The sequence below is a fragment of the Pelophylax lessonae genome (genome assembly GCF_965119305.1).
Source record: "Pelophylax lessonae genome assembly, chromosome: 4".
NCBI classification, from domain to species: domain Eukaryota; kingdom Metazoa; phylum Chordata; class Amphibia; order Anura; family Ranidae; genus Pelophylax; species Pelophylax lessonae.
Window position 1 is genome coordinate 239,965,174 of NC_138771.1, and position 23,010 is coordinate 239,988,183.

The 23,010-nt window shown below is 41.1% G+C and overlaps 1 protein-coding gene across 1 annotated transcript in view; it reads left to right on the forward strand.

Moving 5' to 3' along the window:
• The window catches only part of CNTN1 (contactin 1), a 279,141-nt gene that overhangs the window by 250,890 nt on the left and 5,241 nt on the right, over positions 1-23,010 (forward strand). Inside the window, exons 19-23 of the mRNA XM_082252863.1 lie at positions 3,567-3,801; positions 5,660-5,763; positions 7,448-7,631; positions 8,624-8,736; positions 9,226-9,385. Of these exons, the coding sequence (XP_082108989.1) occupies positions 3,567-3,801; positions 5,660-5,763; positions 7,448-7,631; positions 8,624-8,736; positions 9,226-9,385 (796 nt within the window). The remainder of the gene's footprint in view (positions 1-3,566; positions 3,802-5,659; positions 5,764-7,447; positions 7,632-8,623; positions 8,737-9,225; positions 9,386-23,010) is intronic.

A 23,010-nucleotide genomic window follows, 5' to 3' on the forward strand; every position in this document is an offset into this window, starting at 1 on the left:
CCCCCCCCCCCATTACAGCCCCGGCACTTACAACCTAACACCTCAGTACAGATCCACACCCTAGTACAGACCCCCTCCTAGCCTAACCTCTCAGTATAGCCCCCCTTTCAGTCCAACCTAACCCCTCAGTACAGACCCCCCTCCCAACCCCTCACTACAGATCCCCTCTCCCAGTCCAGACCTCCCTCCCAACCAGTCCCCCCAGTACAGACCCCCTCCCAGCTTAAACCCTCGGTATATATCCCCATCCTAGCCTAACCCCCCCAGTACTTACACCCCTTTTCAAGGACAGATGCCTCCTTCCAGCTTACCCCCCTCCCCCACCCCAGCACAGGCCCCTGTACAATTCAAATCTCCCCCTAAATTTGCAAGATGCAGTGTCAATTAAGAAGAAGGGGGAGGTCTTTCACCTCTAAGTTTTGATTTGGCAAGTTTGGAACAAGATTCACTAAACCTTTAAATCGTTCATCAGTATCTACTTACCATGCCTTGTTTTGCACCATATCTCTGTGTGGAGCTGGCTATCTTAACCTCCCTGGCGGTCTGATTATGTCAGAATTTTTTATCTCAAAGCAGTACATTGTTTTGCATGTTGTTTTATATTTTAGGCCTGTAATTCTTAGGAATAACACACTTAAATCTGTCCAAACAAGAGTCTAGTAGACATCCCGGATAGGATAAAGTTTGAAACACAAAATCATAAATTATAATATAATAATACATTTTATTCAATAATATAATCAAACCAAAAACACTGAAATGTGTACAAACAAGGGGTGCGATATTACTAGTCAGTGTAATAATGGTTTAGTAAACATCTCGGGTATAAAAGATTTTGAAACATGGGACTGCACAAAGTCCGACGTCATAATCGGGACAATAGAATCTGGTTTCCTTTATTATTTTCCTTCCACTGTCATCTCTCTTCAAGCAACAAACCATGCACATCCTTGTAGGTGTTGACTTTTTCTCGGTTGGTGGGATGTAGTCCATGAAGTGACAACCAGTCAGGCGTTCCGGGTTGAAAACACCAAGCAGCATGACATCCAGATCTATTCCCAGCCATTGATGGTGTTTGGTGATTCAGAAAGATATGTTCAGCAACTTTCCAAATGAAGTTTGAATGAATCACAGGCTTGTCGCACAAGCATTGCTCAAGAAGTCCGAAGGATCTTCTTACAGTACTTCTTTTGCTGTTTCCTCATTGCTGGGTAGAATGTCATTGCTTGGTCGGCTCTGTAGACACCTCCTATGGTGTTGTTGTAGACTATCACTACTTGTGGCTTCATGACTTCTTTCCCACCTTTCATGCGTACCATAACAGTGGAGGTATTATGCACTGTACTCATTGGGCACACATCTTTCTTGTCCTGCCATCGCATTGCTGTCAGTTTTGTTTTGCAGTAGAACCTCAATAGGTTAAGGAGATGTATAAAAGTTGTCAGTTGTTACACAATAGCACTATGGGGCATCGGATGTCAGTGGAGACATGTCCGCTGACATCCGACCCGATCCGATCCGTCAAATCTGGACGGATGGAAACCCTATTTTCCATCCGTCCAGCGGATCAGATGGGATCGGATGATAACGGACTGACGGTCCGTTCCCATCCGATTTCCCCCATAGAGATGCATAGCAGGGCCGGCCCTACAATGGGTCCTGCTGGGTCCATTGGTCCCAGGCGGCAGTTTGAGGGGGACGGCAAATTGACACCCACATTTTTTTCTAGCAGTTTTGTGTGCAGGGCCGCTGCTATTAGTTCACATAAGTCAGGGGCACCGGAGGTGCCCCCTCCTCATTGTCCGGGTTAGGGACAGCAGAAGGAAAGGGGACTTCTGGACCGACAAGCTCCATGTCTCCCCCCGTCAAGGCGGGCAGATGGTGCATCCCAGTGAGCCGGGACACAAAGCAGCATCAGCAGCTGGGCTTTCTCTGGAGCCTGGCCGGGGGGCGGAGACTAATGGTCAGCTAACTCGTGAGGGCTGGAGCTGATCTCGGCAGAGGTGTCACTGCTGCTAGTGTCAGACACTGCCAAAGTGAGTACAACTCATAGGCGTGCTGACCCTTATCATCTCATGCATGTTACATACTTGCCCACAGCAGTGACTGTCCCACTACAGCTCCCAAACTCTTTTTCTATCTTCCCCCAGAAATCTCCTGTACATTCCATCTGTGCCCTGATTTTCTTAGATCCCCCCCTCATCTCCAGTGTCTGCTCAGAGAACCTGGAGGCGGGTTCTGCTGACACTGTGCAAGGAGGGGGTGAGCTGATGTTCTAAAAAAAGTCAATTTAAGGAGATAAGCTAGCCATTTTACATCAGCACTAATCAGGAGGATTTGATTGCAGGGAGATGAGAATGATTAAGCTAATACTATCCCTACATACACCCCCCCCCCCCCACCCCCACACTCTGTGTATGTCCAGATAATGTGAAGAAACTTTATGACCATTCCATTAACCCTCTGTTATTAAAGTCTAAATTCCCCACATTACCTAACCACTAAATACAAGTTAACTGTCCTCAATAAATAGAGCAGAGCACAGTGTACACGGCCATTTACATGGTAGTGCAATTCTATGAATACTACATATTTGGAGAAAATCTGTTATTTTGAATTTACACAGTTTAGCTTTTTTTTTTTTTGCACACAAGCGCAGGTGTGGTTTTTATGCATCACATGTAGGGCTGCCCATTTATTTCAATGGGCTGCCCTACTCATGAGCAACATGGAAAAGAAGTCCCTTCCCCATCCCCCACCAGCACTGCCACTGATCCCACTTTCATATACTACCCTAGTCTGTCCGTATACTACCCTACCTAGCCTGTCCGTATACTACCCTACCTAGCCTGTCCGTATACTACCCTACCTAGCCTGTCATATACTACCCTACCTAGCCTGTCCGTATACTACCCTACCTACTCATGTAAATCTGACTTCCTGTTAAATTTTTAATTTTAATTATTTTGATCTAAAATAATGCATGTGGGTTCCTTTTGGTGGGCGTGTTTTTTTTTTTTTTTTTGGGGGGGGGCAGCATTTCATTCTTGGACCCAGGCAGCACAATGTCGTGGGCCAGCCCTGATGCATAGGGAACTGACAGCGCGGAGACACAGCTGTCATCCTCCTGCTCAGTGGGGGATTGGCAGATCGATCCCCCGCTGAGAAAAGCGGAGTCCGTTTGACGGACTACAAGTGTGAAAGAGCCCTTAGGGTTTCCTGTGAAAATGTAAAAATAATCTACTCCAGGTTCTAGTTCTATCCATCGCTAGAGGGTGCTTCAAACTGGGCTGAATGTGTTTTTAAAATTCAAAAAATTAAACTCGCTACTAATAATTATAAGAAGCAAATTTGTAGAATGTTGGTCCAGGAAACTATCTGATTGCTTTTAGTGATCAGGAAGAATTTTGTTCCTGTTATACTAAATTGGACCATGCTTTATATAATCGAATTGCCATCATTTGGATAAACTCCAAAATAATTATTTTTTTAACCTGACTAACTATATAACTCTATTGTTTTTAAACTAGTTAGTACCCAACAACTAAACTGCTTTCTCTCTACAGCCTTTAGCAAGGGAATATCATTACGGTGATGGATTTGGATACATTGTTGCATTTAAACCGTTTACTGAAAGAGAATGGAGAAAAGTAACAGTTACCAACCCTGAGAGTGGCCGATATGTTCACAAGGATGATACTATTACTCCAGCTACACAGTTTCAAGTAAAGGTTCAAGCCTTCAATAGATGGGGAGAAGGTCCATTCAGTAGCACTGCTGCCATTTATTCTGCAGATGAAGGTAAATCAAAAATCTGTTCCTGTACTTATGAACAAAAGAGCATAGGTTGCCATATAAGCAGAAGTATCATCAGAGAATCATCTTTAAGAAAATAAAGGTGCTATTTCCTCAATCTGAGCATTATGCCAGGTGAATAGATCTCAGTTTTAAAAAATATTACCTCTTCTTGAAAAAGTTCCATTGACACTCTAACAGCATACAGCTACACCAAGGGAAAAACATGCTGGGGTTCCAGTTTAGGAAGCCAATTATATATACCCATGGAGACATGAAAAGGCCGAACGTTTAGAAATAAATAGGAAAAAAAATATTTTAATAGAAAGCAATATATAGTACAGTAAAATATATTTTATGTAGTGTGCTTACAGGGGCAACTATACCACATAAAAGCAGAAACATTTTCCCGTAATCTAGGAGAGGCATTTATCTACCGTGTGGTTATTTCACAGATGCATACACAGGTGTACACAAAGTGAGCCAGAAGTCTGCACTTGTACTTGGAAAGGAAAAGATCATAACAGCTAACACTGCCAATGGATTTGCAATAGCAAAAGCTGTTGTCACTGGCTGTATGACATGGAAAGGGTTAAAATAATTACAATTTGAGGATGAAGATAATTAGGAGTAAACAAAGTTAATAGTCCTATAAGCTCTATCCAGGAACTGCTTCAGCAGTCTGGCTGAGAAAGATGAGAATTTAGGAGAAAAAGAATCATGAACAATGATTTCTGCAGCCAGCACCATGTTGATGTCATGGGCACAAGGATTAAGAAAGAGGGGCATACCATTATGTACAGATAAACATTTTGTGTACAGTTGAGGACCCTGTGTAGGTAGCTACTGACACCCATGTTGAGTGGGAAAGGGATTTTGAAATGGCTGCAAGACATGGACTAGCCACGAAACATCTTCTTCGTGTCCAAATAGTGTGTGGATCTTTCAGAAACAAAACACATGAACTGCAAAATCATTCATTTAAAAGCATAGCTCCACCTAAAAGGAGAAGCTCTCATTTGGCACTTGTTGGGGTGGGAGCGGGTACCTGGTTTTGACAGGAACCTCCTGCTCCCACTTCCTGGTAAGATCGCCGCACCGCAGTCTACGTAATTTCCAGCCCCTCCTCCATCACCCCCCACTGCCTTCTAGGACACACAGAGGTCCCACAAGATGGCGGGACCATTCAGAAAGCGCGGCGCGAATCTCGCATATGCAGTGGGAAACAGGCTGTGAAGCCGCAAGGCTTCATTTCCTTTTTCTCTTACTACAGATGCCGACGCCTGTACCCTAAGCCGATTGATGAATCGACTAGGGGTGCCGACATCACAGGATCCCTGGACAGGTGAGTGTCCTTCTATTAAAAGTCAGCAGCTACAGTATTTGTAACTGCTAACTTTACTTTTTTTTTTTTTTATTGACTGGAACTCCTCTTTAAGTCTGATAAGAGTAAAATCTCTAACTTTGCCATCAGCTCTTTATGCTAAGGATTTGTATGAATCATTTTTGGTTGAAATGTCTTTTAAAATGCTAAATACATTGACAATGCACTCAATTTATGTATTGATTATTTTTTATATGATATATGATCTGGTCCACTAAGGCAAAGAACAAAATAATGTGCTTTAAAAGACAATAGAAATCAGATCTGATTTCTTTAATCAGAACATTAGAATCTGCTGCTGTGGTTTACGGCACACATTGCTCTGCGCCTTACTGGAGAGACCCAATAGCCATGATAATACGAGGATATGAGCTTATATTTTTATTAACTAGATGTATTTTACATTTACAGTAGGTGAAACAAGTTTAAAATTAAATAAAAAATGCTAAAGCTGTGATTGCCTTTGCTTTCTTTTACTAGCACCCACAGAACACCCTACAGGTGTGAGGGTATTAGTGCTGTCCTCCTCTGAAGCCAGTGTGTCTTGGCAGCCAGTAATTGGACAAACTGTCACAGGTTACCAGGTGAGAATGCATTCTTGTCATTCATGAATAAAACACAGCTGTTTTTGTTTAGAGATAACTTGCTTCAACGTAGTTTTCTGCCTAGAGAATATATAGGGGAAATATTTTTATACACTACTGTGCAAAGGTATATCAAAATTGTAAATTAAGAATTCTTTAACCACTTGCTGCCAAATAACGTACCTGTATGGCATTTGACTTCAAATGGTTGTATCGGAGTGATGCCTGCAGCTGCAGGCATCACTTCAGTAACATCTTTTTAGTGCCGACAATCGGCTCTCTTATAATAGCAATTAATGCAGCTCCGGCCCCCCGCCATCTTCCGCCACTCGCCCGGGCTCTTCCATCCCACTGGGAGGCCCGAGGGACCAGCCAATATGTCTGCCGGAGACCCGAAGATAGCCCGAATCAGCTTTCATCAGGTCTCGGATATGGTAACCCGAAAGCGACCTCATGACATCACTTCTGAGTTAGTGGAACTTTAAAGGTACCAGTTTTAAAAAATCTAAAGTATTCAAAAACATCAGTCTTGGCGTTTTGAATGCTTGCAAGTGCAAAGGATGGGTCTGGGGTCCCTCAACAAAGAGTACCTGTCATGTGCCTATTGCTGATACAAGGGATGTTAAAAATTAAAAAAAGTGTATTTTTTCCCCCCAAAATCTGTGTTTGAAAAACCACTGTGCAAATACTGTGTGACTGGGGGTTCTAACAAATTTTCTAGCAAAAAAAAAAAATACAAATTTTTACATGTAAACAAAATGTGCCATAAAATGCCTGGTTTTTAACTGGCAAGAAATAGAAGTGTTAATATCTTATTTTTATCAATTAACAAAATGTAAAGTAAATGAAGAGAAGAGAAATCCAAATCAAATCAATATTTGACATGAATGGCTGTGTGTTGAGTTATTTTGAAGGGACAGATAATTTACACTGTTATACAAGCTGTACACTCACTACTTTACATTGTAGCAAAGTGTAATTTCTTCAGTGTTGTCACATGAAAAGATATAATAAAATATTTACAAAAATATGAGGGGTGTAATCACTTTTGTGAGATACTGTATATGTGTATATATATATATATATATATATATATATATATATATATATATATATATATATATATATATATATATATACACACACACACACTATATTACCAAAAGTATTGGGACACCTGCCTTTACACGCACATGAACTTTAATGGCGTCCCAGTCTTAGTCCGTAGGGTTCAATAATAAGTTGACCCACCCTTTGCAGCTATAACAGCTTCTGGGAAGGCTGTCCACAAGGTTTAGAAGTGTGTCTATGGGAATTTTTGACCTTCCAGAAGCGCATTTGTGAGGTTAGGCACTGATGTTGGACGGGAAGGCCTGGTTTGCAGTCTCCGCTCTAATTCATCCCAAAGGTGTTCTATTGGGTTGAGGTCAGGACTGCAGACCATTCAAGTTCCTCCACCCCCAATCTCACTCATCCATGTCTTTTTGGACAACATGCTTCATTTCAAAGGAACAATCAGAGAGTCTAAAAATTGTCAAAGGAGCCTAAATCTCAAAAGGAAATTGCTAAATGATAATTTTCAATATTTTTTCATGCCTGACTAAAAATTGACATTTGTAACAATTTTTTTATTCCTTACCATAATAAATAAAGAAATGATGTACAAAACCACTTCCCTTAAAAGGTTCGGTACTGGCGCGATCAAGACAAAGAAGCTGCAGCCCACAGACTACAAGTTGAAAACTTAGAAACCATCAAACTGGAAGGATTAAGGCCAGATACTCACTATAAACTAGATGTTTGCGCATTTAACAGTGCAGGGGATGGGCCTAAAAGTCATTCTACAGAATTTAGGACTAAGAAAGCACGTAAGTACACATTTTCAAATTGTTTTCCTTGTTGAATAATTTAAAGTTAATCTCTGTTCACAGTAAAGACCAAACCTTAGGCAGGTATGTAACCAAATCATACATGCAGTTATGTTGGCATACCTTTTAGACCTTACCATGAGCCCCAAAATGAATGAAGCATTAATATACAAATTCTGCCTTCAGTCTCTAAAGTTGTTTTTGACCTGTAAGTAAGTGCATGGGGGGATGGAGCAAGAACAGCTTTAGGAATAGAAGTCGGTATTTGCATACTAGATTTCTCTCCAAGATCTAAAGATTCTAGGTGTCTGCTTCATGTACCAGCCTAAGATTTAGACATAATAAAAATAAAAAAAGGTTTAATTTAAGGGAAGAAAATGTGAGTAAAGTAACCCCTTGCAAGAAACTCAAAAGTGCAATTTAGATCATCTACTTTATTTAAAAAACATGTTTATGAATTGTGAAACCCATTAGGAAAGAAAACCTTGTTATGATATCTATTTAGTAAAAGAAAGTACTGAAATACTGGAGACAATAAATTGCTGAAGTTTCCTTTACGGGCATTTTTCGTCATTTTTGTTTGAGCATTTTGTACGAGCACTTTAGAACCATATTACATATACGAGCATTTTAGAACCATAATACAATCATATTACAAGTGTTTTACATGTGTATTCAAGCTTCAGGCATTTTTTTTTTTTTTTGCCAATTGAAAACAATAGAGCAAGAGACCAGTTTGTATAGGCTCAAAAATGCCTTAAATATGCCTAAAAGCTACAGGCATTTGCTCATATGTGAACAGTCACCATTGTAAAACATGGGATTTTGGATGTTGAGTTTGTTGGATTGGATTCAAGATTTGAGCAACAAAACTCTCAGGTGAAACTTGATGGAACTTTAGATGTATATGGCTAGTTTAAGATATATTGCATATATTATTGAAATGTGAAGAATTACATGCAGGTTTTTTTTTTTGGTTTTGTTTTCTTTAGCTCCTAGTCAGATACCTCGAATCATTAGTGCTGTGAAGTCTGGATCTCATTATATTATCACTTGGGAACATGTGACACCGTTATACAACGAATCTGCTGTCAATGGATATAAAGTAAGTTATAGCCACATTTAGAGGTACAGTAACTGTTAGTCCTGAAAAGAATGGTTTTGGGGCCGATAGTTTCAGCACCTGAAATGCTAGTGTTGGTTTTCAGGGTTTATTTAAGTGTTAGGGGTTAGGGTGGGATTCAAGTTAAGAATTTAGATTGTTAAGTCTTGGGTTATGTTTAGATTCAGGTCAAGATTTTAAAGTACTGGTTTAAGGATATGGTAAGAGAAAGGGTTAAGTGATAGCTAGTGGTTAAATATTAGGAGATCATTTTGGGGGTTAAGAAGAGTGTAGGGGTTTGGGTAAGGGTAGGATCAAGGGTTAGGTTAAACTTAGGGCTCAAGGATATGCAGGTAAAACTATGCTAAAATTTACGTAACACCAAAAACTCTGTTGCTGAGGACTACCAGAACTGAACGTCATAAAAACACAGGACAAGTATCATCTGCCATTTATTTTTTTTATATTCCTTAAATATTTCCTTTTCCCAAGGTTTTGTACAGGCCAAATGGACAAAATGATGGTAAGCTGTATTCAACTGGGCATCATTCAGTAGAACTGCCAATTCAAAAGGAAGGAGACTATATTGTGGAAGTTCGGGCCCATAGTGAAGGAGGAGATGGTGCTGTGGCTTCCATCAAACTTTCTACTAGTAAGATTTTCTTTTCCTCAAATAAATAATGCTTTACAAAGCTCACAATATACAGCAGGGCAAATGTGAACATATGCACTATATGTTTAGAATAAAGCTTAAAGCTCAGTGTTTCTATGACAATGTTGCTGTCATCATAGTTGGTGAAAAGTAGTTGTAAACTAAAGCTGATGTCAAAGTGCAAGCTTACAATTTCTTGATAATTTTATGATGCTAAAAATTTTTGTTTGAAATAAAAGTGGTTGACAAACAGCCCAACAGAAGAACATACTGAGGCTGAGGAGTTAAGAATCTGCACACAAAAGTTGTATGAATATTTACTCTAATTTTACAATTATGTAAATATCAAATTCCTGTTTATTTATTTCATCTGTACACGATTCGATAACGTGATTGAGTATTCCCACAATTTGTGAAGATTCTTGACTCCTTTAGTAAAAAATGCAGTGTTATTTAAAACATAATAAAGGCATCAAAAAATGCTGGACACTGTACTGTACAGTGTAATTCTAAACTTCAGATGGTAGGGTTGATTTAGTAGCACAGGTTTTGTTTACAAAGTAAATATTCATTTACGTTAGTGAATGAGGTGAATCTAAGTGAAAATTCACTTTGCAAAGAATACCCATTCATGTGCAAGCTAAAAAGTTAGTTAAGTTTCACATTATAACTAAATTAAAATTAATTTATCTTCCATTCATTGACACAGCTCCATATTCTTCACCATAGGGTTATGCTGCCCTCTACAGGAGTGGAACTAGGCAGACAGCACAAAAGCTTTGGGGAAGAGCAGATCTTGGGTCTGTGTTTGCTATACATACCCTTGCTTGACAGTTCATGGATCTAGGGATATGCACTGGCTTGTGGTCCTTTTTGTTGCACTGATTTCTTCCGAAGACAAGTTAAATGCAATTAAGGAGTTTGAAATCTAACTGCGACCAGCTGCGTTCATAAAGAAACCATTTATAGAGGAAAAAGACAAGAGGTTTTTACTCATCTAGAAGAATCTATTATCGTTTATTCTTACAGTGTGATTGCCCACACCATGCAAATAGATGTTGGATGTTCACACTGGTGGTGGATTTTATGGTGATAGAATCATCCTTCATTCACAGGATTCACTTCATTGGATGATGAATTAAATTAATTGTTTTTTCACCGGACTGTGCAATATTGATCACAGTTTGGACTTTTTAAATATTTTTGATTTATTTTTGATTTATTTACACTATATATATAGATTCTTTTTTGAGACACCCATATATTTATCTATATATAGTATTTGCACTGCTAGGTGTTCTTATAAGTGGCGTGTTCACTATTTTGATATATGTTGGTTAGAAGCAGCTGCATTTTATATATGGTTTGTTCACGTATGATTTTCCAAATATAAATTTTAGTTATTTCACATATAACATATTAACGTGAGAGATTTCACTATATTGATACAAAAGCTTGGCTACGCCCTCTGGGCCATCCTCAGCTGGCATAACCCCCCTCTCTGCTAAGAGGTATTCAGCTTTTGTTTGCCTAGTTCAGGAGTAGGACCTAGTCTCCCTGCTGGGCCGTAGGTGTCAATTTGTTTGCTATTTGTTTTTGGATCTCGCTTTTTTTTTCTGTGGAGATCTTCTAACAACTTCCGGGTCCCATCAGCCCGGCCAGCAAGCGCATGCAGACCGTAGCTCCGCACTCGGTCGGCCACGATATAGCCCCACTGGACGGGGGCTGGTCCGCGAGGTAAACGTCTTGCATGGTCGCATACGACCAAGTCTCGGCCTGAGTTGCAGCATTCCTTCTGACCGACAGCTCCCCCCCACTTTCCTTCTGGCCAACAGCTCCCACACTCCGGTGGCGGGGAGATTTCTCTCTTGGGAGTGTTAACTGCACGCTTCTCTGGATCGGTAAGTAAAGGCCCCTCCTCTCCTTTCCTGGTTTTGGTGTGGGGCACAGGTACTCCCTGGAGTGGTTGGTCCCTCTGGGGGTTCTCTACCCCCTCCCACTTCTTGGGTGGCATTGAGCTGGCTTGTCTGCCTGTGCTCATGATGAGGGGGGCTGGTGCCCAGGCTGTGGGTGCCCCTGGCCTTGGTACAGAAAAGAAGAGAATGTTCACACCTTACTGGTCTTAATTAAAAAAGGGATAATACCCAAACCTTCTATCCATACAGTGAGGTGACCCCCCCACTGTAGTCCGTTGACAATCATATATATGTAAAAAACAAAAGATGGGAGGAGAAGAATACTTCCCCAAGAGTCAACAGTGGACACCAGAATGTGAAAAGGTAAACTTTATTGAAAAATATATATTTATGAAACATGGACTCCATTAAAACACAGACACCAATCTACTTAAAAGAAACAATTGTCAACTAAAATAAAATTATATGGGGTAGCTGTAATAGCCAAGAAACATTTCCAGAACATGCATGTACTTGGATCAGGATATAACAAGTTCTGCAGTAATGAATGCATTGTAGGTAGCCAAGATTATCTCCAAAAGCATGTCAGATGAAAACAGTCTCTATGGCTTTGACCTGCCAATTAGGGGAACAACAATAAATCAGCAGATATTGTAGTGGTGTGCTATTGCACTGAAAGTCACTGTCATAAGCTTGCTGATATGGCACTAAGACTACATACCAGCCAGGGGTATATTAGGAACCAGCCAGGAGTACATTAGTGGTATATGGCAAAACAGAGGCATTCAATACTGACATATGTCTGTGCTGGGATGATCATATACCTCCTCCAGATGATGGCGGACCCGTCCTGGTAGTTTTTTACCCTATGTTCTGGGCAGTCTGTATTAGCCTAAGGCTCCAGCGTGTGTCCTCCATATGGTCTTTCTCTTCTGCCCTCCAGGCTCACGTGAGCAGGACGATGAGGGGTGGGGCAGTACACCGTCACTCGGCTGTAAGATACTCGACTTCAGGTAGCCAGACCCATAGGACTTAGGAAGTTGGGAGTCCCCAGAGTTTGCACAAAGGTGACGGGGTGCTGGCGTGTTTCACCAGCCAATGAACGCTGGTTTCCTCAGAGCTGGGGGGTGGCCTCTCCTGAATCACTCCCAATAGGCATCCCATTGGACACACCTTGGCAATTCCAGGTAATCAAGGAATTACTGTAGAGTGTCCACTAGATGTCCTCAGAGTGCAGAGAGAGACATCCCCAAAGGCAATCCATTCATAGCAAAAGTTGAAGAAATTAGAAAAACATTTAAATCAAACAGACCGTGATACCAATCCTTCAAATTTGCACCCTTTGTACAGATATAGACAAATATCCCATAGTTATATTCCCCAATAGAGACTGAGACTAGGGGCCAAATTTTCTAAATATATGAATATATGGCACAAATGCACTCCCAAAGAATAGGACAATACAGACAAGGGGAATGATGAGGTGGATAAGATCTGGGAAGGGTAGGGAAGAGGGAGGAGGGGTGGGAGGGGAAAGGGCGGGGAAGGAAAGGCCCCTGGCCTTGGCCAGGGTCCCAGGCAGATTTAACTGCCAGGGTGCTGTGGGGCATCCACCTTTCCAAGTTGCTCTGTGGGAGTAGTCTGTCTCTGGGTTTTCCCGCATTAGCGGCGGGTGGCCCCCCTTAGGGGGTCCATTTGCAGCCTCCTATACGGGCCTCCTTTGGGGGGACCCCCTTGCTGGATTCTCTCGTTGCCCCCCTTTTTTTGAGGGCCTCAGACGGTGCCTGCTGTGGGGGCTTGAGTTACTGACACCCTGTGCGGGGTAAGGATAGCGGTTAGCTTAGCGATTCTCATCGGATCCTGCATCTGGTTCAGTGGCTGCAGATTGGACCACCCTGCATCTGGTTTGGTCTGAGTCCACGCTTCCCTGAACCATTAGACAGTGAGGATGATTCCTCCATGGCTGCTGCGCCACACAAAAGAGGCACTGGTAGATGCATTGATTGCGTCAGTGCAGGAGTCATTTATGTTGGAGGATGCAGCCGGGGCTGCTGCGGCCATATCTGTTCCATTTGTCACCCATAAACCATCCCATGTGGTTATGGTTTTCTCTTATTCAGCTTATTTCGACAATTATGTCTATAAGTACCACCTGATACGACCCATGATGGTCCCAAGACGCTTTGCTGTCTGGTACCCCTTGAGGGGTCAATTCTGAAGCAGTGGATGCTCCCACCGGCAGTGGGTGCCCTTATTTTCCAGGTTGACTAAGACAACCATGTTTCCGGTGGTAGAATCAACAGGTTTTAGGACTGACAGACGGGGCGGGCAGAATCTCTAAGGCCTGTTACAAGTATACTATGGCTGGTACCTTAGTGAGGCATGTTTTGGCTTCCGTTTGGGTGTCTCAGACACGGGCAGGGTGGGCGACACTTCGGGCAACGCCATGGCCGTGGCTTTGTGAATCACCAGGGCCGCACAAGGCGTGTGGTAAAAGGTGCAAGTGATGTTGGGACCGGCGCTACCACATAAATATTGTGTTTGTGCAATTTCATACACTGTGTAATTCATATAAAACATATAAAAGTGCATATAGTGCTTAAACCAAAGTGCTGCGTGCTGTAAACCTTTTATATATTCGCATGGGCTGTGCTCAGTGTACCATATAAACACATGTATACATATAAAGTGCTGAGTGCTATTGATAACCACGTGTGTGATTGCGTGCTAAACAAAGTTTGGCGCCAGTGGGTGTACCACAAATTGCACCGTTGCTTACCGCACTCTTAGGATGGTGGCTCAGCACTCCCTGGTCACTAGAACAGAAAACAAGCCTCCATTGCGTAGTATATCCTTGTTAGGGTAAAACAACGTAGCATCCACTCACATTTAGGGAGTTCACTATCAGCTTGAGGTGTTCGCCGGGTCGCTTCCGCGTTCCACCAGCTCAAACCACCGTTCCCGGAAGTGACGTACTGACGTACGCAAACCACGCCCTACGCGTTTCGTCATACGACGTCATCTGGAGCGTGCCATCTATCACTACTCCCGGTCTTTTTATAGGCTGGGTCGGCGCCATCTTAGTGTACTGATTTTGAGGCCGGACACGGCGGCCATCTTGGTGCACCCATACCGCAGCCTAAACAGCTTAATTCATCATGTGAACTCCCTATTTGTTACGTGTGCCGCATATATAAACATACATTTTATTTAAAACTTAAAATACGACTCCGCATATTAAAACCTTGTAATATATTACATATATATTTTGTGCTATAATTGTGCGAACCAGTGATGTGTCTGATTTGATCGGGGTGAGCCGATAATCAGTGCTGCCGATAAAAATCATAAGTTATGTGAATCAATAGTAAAAAGTGATTCAGTGATGATGTTGACTTTTTCATATTTAATATTTAATAGTGGGCCCAAGTGACTGTGCGATTAATAGACTATAAAAAATTATAAAAAGTGCCCATACATGTAGCAATAATATCGGTGAGATAAAAATCGTACAAAAAAAATTTTTTATTACTAAAATTATATGTATATAAAAACTTTATAAGAAGAAATTCTCCATACAAGTCCAATCATAGATATAAGTCCATGTTGCTTGTGACTTTGTATTTTCTGGGTTAAAACCCATAATTTATGGAAAAAATAATAATAATGCAGTTCCAGGCGAAAAAATATTAAAAGACTGAAAGATGATACCCAATAGGATAAAAACAGGATAACGTAATAGATTGGTGAAACTGAAGGTAATAGGATACTTGCAGTTGGTTATTCCCATGAGGAAGAAACTTTCTTGAAATGAGGAATTTTCAGCGAGAAGTTAAAGGTATAAATATTCTATATGATAAAAAAGGTTCACTTCATAAAAAGGGTTCACTTCATAAAAAAGGGGGTTTTTCTTCATAAAAAAATCTTGGAAGATGATGAAATTAGATGCGTTAAAACCTGCATAAAATGCATTAAAACCGCATCTAAAATTGCAAAATTAAAAAATCAAAAAATCAATCAAAAAATCCGACAATGAAACAGGAGTATGTTGATGCTAAAAATATTTCTCAAACATTCAAAAATTATATATATTAAGGAGATCTAAAAAGGTCAAAGGAGGCTCCTAAAAATTATTAAAAACTCTCAAAAAAGGCCATTAAAACTGTATCTTAAGGAAGGTGGGTCGGGGAGGTTTCCTTAGAAATCGGTGATGAAACAGTTTAAGTCAATATCGATGTTTAGGCCTTTAGGCTGAAGGGTCTGCATCAGATATATCCACTTCGTTTCGTTTTTAGATACATCTATTCTCTTGTTACTTCCTCTCCAGTTATTCTTTATTTTGTCTATGGCATAAAAAACCATTCCCGTGGGGTTCTTTGAATGGTGAGTTTTGAAATGTCGTGACAAGCTGTGTTTATCGAACCCCTTACGGATATTTTTAACATGTTCCCTTATGCGGACGAAAAGGGGTCTGGTGGTGCGGCCTACATATTGTAACCTACATGGACATTCCACCACGTAGGTTACATGCGTGCTTGTGCACGTTATGGTATCTTTAATCTCATAGACTTTTCCTGTACTTTGTGCCGTAAAAGATGTTGTTTTTCTTTTCTTTTCCCTTGATGTTCTACACGGTAAGCATTTTCCGCATCTAAAGAAACCTTTCAGACTGGTTGGAAGAAGTATTTTCTTTGGAGGGTCAATGACATTGTGCACTAACCGATTTCTCAGGTTCGGTGCTTTCCTATAAATGAAAGTGGGTTTTGTGGGGAGGATGTCTCTTAAAGTAGTGTCTGCTTTCAATATAGGCCAATGTTTCCTTATAATTTTCTCTAGGGCCTTATGTTGGGTGTTGTATCCTGTTAAGAAAGCAAACTCGGTGTTCTTATTTTCATTTGCTCTATTTGGCGTATCCTTTATCAGATCTTCCCTATCCATCTTTTCCACTATCTTCTTGATATTGATGAGTTCACTGCGTTTGTATCCTTTCTCAACAAACCTATCAATTAATATCTCAGCTTGCGTCTCAAAATCCGTTGGGTCACTGCAATTTCTCCTAATCCTCATCAGTTGCCCTTTGGGGATGTTGCCTAACCACTTGGGATGGTGGCAGCTATTTTTAGGAATGTACCCGTTCCTGTCGGTTTTCTTAAAATATGTTTTGCTGGTGAGTCTGCCATCTTTTTTGGTTAGTTCTAAGTCCAGAAACGCAATATGTTCACGATGAAAATTTCCTGAAAAAGTGATCCCATATATATTAGTGTTGATTTCGTCGAAGAATTCTTGTAAGGAATCCTCATTTCCCTTCCAAACGATAATGATATCGTCAATGTATCGACGGTAGTATTTCAACTCATTCCTGGGTATACTGAACACCTGCTCCTCCTCCCACTTTTGCATGAAAACGTTTGCCACACTGGGGGCATACTTAGCCCCCATGGCTACGCCTTTCTTCTGTACAAAATAACTTCCCTTATACCAAAAATAATTGGATTCCATTGCTGTTTTTAATCCTTCTAATATGAATCCAATCTGTGCTTCCTTCATATTCGTGTGGGTGTGAAGGGCCCAATCCACTGCTTGTAGGCCATCTTGTTGCTTGATGTTTGTGTAGAGGGAGTTGACATCTATTGTCACCAAGATGTCACTCTCCTCTATTTCCAAATTTTTGATCTCGGCGAGCAATTGCTTGCTGTCCCTTAGGTAGGATTTACCCACTGGCACTAGAGGCTGCAGGAATTGGTCAAGGTATTCCCCTAACCTTGAATGTACAGAATTAATTCCGCTTACAATGGGGCGGCCTGGTGGCTTCTTGTCATTTTTGTGTATCTTTGGAATGTAGTATATGACTGGGGTCTTTGGTTTCTCTAGGCAAATGTACTTGGCTTCCTTCTTGTTTAAAATCCCCATCTCGTTCCCCTTCTTCACGTATTCATGTAGAGTTTTCTCAAATGCTTCTTTTGGATTTCCCTTCAGCTTAATGTAGGTGTCTTTTGTATTAAGAAGATTCTCCATTTCCTCCTCATAATCCTTTTTGTTTAGAATCACCAGTCCTCCTCCTTTGTCCGCTGGCCTTATTACCACTCCTTTTCTTTTTTCCAGTTTTTTGATGGTTTCCCATGTGTTTTTTTCTTTTCTGTTCTGAATTTTTAATGCTCTAATATCTGCTTCCACCATCCGTTTAAAGACCTCCAGATTCTCATTGTGAGGATTTTTGGGGTTAAACGTGGAGCGATTTTTCAAAGTCGTGTGTTTATATTCACTGTGCGTGGATCTTTGTGTTTGCTTTTGTTTTAATGTGAAATGTTTTTTGATGTTTAGCTTTCTAACATATTTATTGAGGTCTATGTAGGCCTCAAATTTGTCTAGATTCTTCCCTGGGGCATATTTGAGCCCCAGATCTAGTATTTTCAACTCCTCCTCATCAAATTGTATGTCACTTAGATTAAAAATACCTTTGCCTATTGGTTTCTTCTCCTTTTTCTGTCGTTTCTTCCCTCCTCGGGTTCCTCGTGGTTTTCGTTTCTGTCTCTTTCTTGATGCCGTATTGTATCCTCTCTGTTCCCACGGTGATCCCCTTGTGGTCGTTGTTCTGTCCAATGATCCCCTCGTGGTGGTGCCCGATGCCAATTCTGCTGCCAGTGTCCCCATGGTCTGCGTGGGCCTCCTCTTCCTCGTGGGGGTCTTCCTCTGTTGCCTTGTTGAAAAAAACCCCTCCTAGGTGGGGGTGGTGGCGGTCCTCGATTGTCGTATGAAGGTTCTGTGTAATATTCTAATGGGGCATATCTGTTGTATGTCTCATACCCATAATTGTTAATGGGTGTTCTATTGCCATATCCATTATAGTTGTTGATCGGTGTCCTGTTTTGTGCATTCTGATAGCCATTCCTGGGTGTTCTAAACCCTTGGTTGTGTGTATTAGGCCTGGGGGCACCCCTTGGTGGTCTGACCTCTACCTGTCCATGGGTGTTTGCCCTTGGTGTATCATTTTGGGTCCCAACCTCCATCCAGGTGTCATCCTCATCTCGATCTTCTGAAGTCTCTCTTGAAGGGGTACTCACTGGATCCACTTGTACTGTTTGTACCCCATAAACTTCATCTGCCTGCCATCTGTAAACTTCATTATTTTTATAGTCTAAAACATCTCTTTTGTATTTTTTCTGTTTTTTCCCTTGGATCATTTTGTCATATTTCTCTATTCCTTCCTGTAGTGTTTTCTCTTTATCCTTATATTCTCTTGTGTCTGCGAATGGTGCTAGTTGTTCCTTAAGTGCCACAATGACTCCTTCCACTTTTTTAAGCTTTAATTGCCTTCTTTTTATGATCATCAGAAGTAAATCCTTCTCACATTTATTAAAAAACGTGAACCAATCATCCATATAAAGTGGATCATTTATGTTGTCATTGGGCGCAAGGTCCCATCTTAGTCTCCTAGGGGTTATTTTTTCTTTTGTATATTTTTCTAAGGTGGCTATATCCCACCAAACTCTCAGCTGTTTCTCCATATTGTGTCTCAGCTGTTTAAATGAGCTATCCATATCCTGTCTACTTATGACCACTTCTTGGTCAAAAATAGCTTCTAAATTAACAGTCCTCGAGTTCATGTACTTGAAAATCTCCATTGCTGCCGGGGTATGTGATGGGGTTACCATGACAGATATGAAAAGGGTTTAAATACCAGCGCTATGGAGTTTTCAGTACTTTTTGGACTAAAAAATGGTGGTGTAAGCTGCCCCCAACCTACCACTGAGGTAGTAAAATGGTAAAAGGTGCAAGTGATGTTGGGACCGGCGCTACCACATAAATATTGTGTTTGTGCAATTTCATACACTGTGTAATTCATATAAAACATATAAAAGTGCATATAGTGCTTAAACCAAAGTGCTGCGTGCTGTAAACCTTTTATATATTCGCATGGGCTGTGCTCAGTGTACCATATAAACACATGTATACATATAAAGTGCTGAGTGCTATTGATAACCACGTGTGTGATTGCGTGCTAAACAAAGTTTGGCGCCAGTGGGTGTACCACAAATTGCACCGTTGCTTACCGCACTCTTAGGATGGTGGCTCAGCACTCCCTGGTCACTAGAACAGAAAACAAGCCTCCATTGCGTAGTATATCCTTGTTAGGGTAAAACAACGTAGCATCCACTCACATTTAGGGAGTTCACTATCAGCTTGAGGTGTTCGCCGGGTCGCTTCCGCGTTCCACCAGCTCAAACCACCGTTCCCGGAAGTGACGTACTGACGTACGCAAACCACGCCCTACGCGTTTCGTCATACGACGTCATCTGGAGCGTGCCATCTATCACTACTCCCGGTCTTTTTATAGGCTGGGTCGGCGCCATCTTAGTGTACTGATTTTGAGGCCGGACACGGCGGCCATCTTGGTGCACCCATACCGCAGCCTAAACAGCTTAATTCATCATGTGAACTCCCTATTTGTTACGTGTGCCGCATATATAAACATACATTTTATTTAAAACTTAAAATACGACTCCGCATATTAAAACCTTGTAATATATTACATATATATTTTGTGCTATAATTGTGCGAACCAGTGATGTGTCTGATTTGATCGGGGTGAGCCGATAATCAGTGCTGCCGATAAAAATCATAAGTTATGTGAATCAATAGTAAAAAGTGATTCAGTGATGATGTTGACTTTTTCATATTTAATATTTAATAGTGGGCCCAAGTGACTGTGCGATTAATAGACTATAAAAAATTATAAAAAGTGCCCATACATGTAGCAATAATATCGGTGAGATAAAAATCGTACAAAAAAAAATTTTTTATTACTAAAATTATATGTATATAAAAACTTTATAAGAAGAAATTCTCCATACAAGTGAGTACCCCTTCAAGAGAGACTTCAGAAGATCGAGATGAGGATGACACCTGGATGGAGGTTGGGACCCAAAATGATACACCAAGGGCAAACACCCATGGACAGGTAGAGGTCAGACCACCAAGGGGTGCCCCCAGGCCTAATACACACAACCAAGGGTTTAGAACACCCAGGAATGGCTATCAGAATGCACAAAACAGGACACCGATCAACAACTATAATGGATATGGCAATAGAACACCCATTAACAATTATGGGTATGAGACATACAACAGATATGCCCCATTAGAATATTACACAGAACCTTCATACGACAATCGAGGACCGCCACCACCCCCACCTAGGAGGGGTTTTTTTCAACAAGGCAACAGAGGAAGACCCCCACGAGGAAGAGGAGGCCCACGCAGACCATGGGGACACTGGCAGCAGAATTGGCATCGGGCACCACCACGAGGGGATCATTGGACAGAACAACGACCACAAGGGGATCACCGTGGGAACAGAGAGGATACAATACGGCATCAAGAAAGAGACAGAAACGAAAACCACGAGGAACCCGAGGAGGGAAGAAACGACAGAAAAAGGAGAAGAAACCAATAGGCAAAGGTATTTTTAATCTAAGTGACATACAATTTGATGAGGAGGAGTTGAAAATACTAGATCTGGGGCTCAAATATGCCCCAGGGAAGAATCTAGACAAATTTGAGGCCTACATAGACCTCAATAAATATGTTAGAAAGCTAAACATCAAAAAACATTTCACATTAAAACAAAAGCAAACACAAAGATCCACGCACAGTGAATATAAACACACGACTTTGAAAAATCGCTCCACGTTTAACCCCAAAAATCCTCACAATGAGAATCTGGAGGTCTTTAAACGGATGGTGGAAGCAGATATTAGAGCATTAAAAATTCAGAACAGAAAAGAAAAAAACACATGGGAAACCATCAAAAAACTGGAAAAAAGAAAAGGAGTGGTAATAAGGCCAGCGGACAAAGGAGGAGGACTGGTGATTCTAAACAAAAAGGATTATGAGGAGGAAATGGAGAATCTTCTTAATACAAAAGACACCTACATTAAGCTGAAGGGAAATCCAAAAGAAGCATTTGAGAAAACTCTACATGAATACGTGAAGAAGGGGAACGAGATGGGGATTTTAAACAAGAAGGAAGCCAAGTACATTTGCCTAGAGAAACCAAAGACCCCAGTCATATACTACATTCCAAAGATACACAAAAATGACAAGAAGCCACCAGGCCGCCCCATTGTAAGCGGAATTAATTCTGTACATTCAAGGTTAGGGGAATACCTTGACCAATTCCTGCAGCCTCTAGTGCCAGTGGGTAAATCCTACCTAAGGGACAGCAAGCAATTGCTCGCCGAGATCAAAAAAATTTGGAAATAGAGGAGAGTGACATCTTGGTGACAATAGATGTCAACTCCCTCTACACAAACATCAAGCAACAAGATGGCCTACAAGCAGTGGATTGGGCCCTTCACACCCACACGAATATGAAGGAAGCACAGATTGGATTCATATTAGAAGGATTAAAAACAGCAATGGAATCCAATTATTTTTGGTATAAGGGAAGTTATTTTGTACAGAAGAAAGGCGTAGCCATGGGGGCTAAGTATGCCCCCAGTGTGGCAAACGTTTTCATGCAAAAGTGGGAGGAGGAGCAGGTGTTCAGTATACCCAGGAATGAGTTGAAATACTACCGTCGATACATTGACGATATCATTATCGTTTGGAAGGGAAATGAGGATTCCTTACAAGAATTCTTCGACGAAATCAACACTAATATATATGGGATCACTTTTTCAGGAAATTTTCATTGTGAACATATTGCGTTTCTGGACTTAGAACTAACCAAAAAAGATGGCAGACTCACCAGCAAAACATATTTTAAGAAAACCGACAGGAACGGGTACATTCCTAAAAATAGCTGCCACCATCCCAAGTGGTTAGGCAACATCCCCAAAGGGCAACTGATGAGGATTAGGAGAAATTGCAGTGACCCAACGGATTTTGAGACGCAAGCTGAGATATTAATTGATAGGTTTGTTGAGAAAGGATACAAACGCAGTGAACTCATCAATATCAAGAAGATAGTGGAAAAGATGGATAGGGAAGATCTGATAAAGGATACGCCAAATAGAGCAAATGAAAATAAGAACACCGAGTTTGCTTTCTTAACAGGATACAACACCCAACATAAGGCCCTAGAGAAAATTATAAGGAAACATTGGCCTATATTGAAAGCAGACACTACTTTAAGAGACATCCTCCCCACAAAACCCACTTTCATTTATAGGAAAGCACCGAACCTGAGAAATCGGTTAGTGCACAATGTCATTGACCCTCCAAAGAAAATACTTCTTCCAACCAGTCTGAAAGGTTTCTTTAGATGCGGAAAATGCTTACCGTGTAGAACATCAAGGGAAAAGAAAAGAAAAACAACATCTTTTACGGCACAAAGTACAGGAAAAGTCTATGAGATTAAAGATACCATAACGTGCACAAGCACGCATGTAACCTACGTGGTGGAATGTCCATGTAGGTTACAATATGTAGGCCGCACCACCAGACCCCTTTTCGTCCGCATAAGGGAACATGTTAAAAATATCCGTAAGGGGTTCGATAAACACAGCTTGTCACGACATTTCAAAACTCACCATTCAAAGAACCCCACGGGAATGGTTTTTTATGCCATAGACAAAATAAAGAATAACTGGAGAGGAAGTAACAAGAGAATAGATGTATCTAAAAACGAAACGAAGTGGATATATCTGATGCAGACCCTTCAGCCTAAAGGCCTAAACATCGATATTGACTTAAACTGTTTCATCA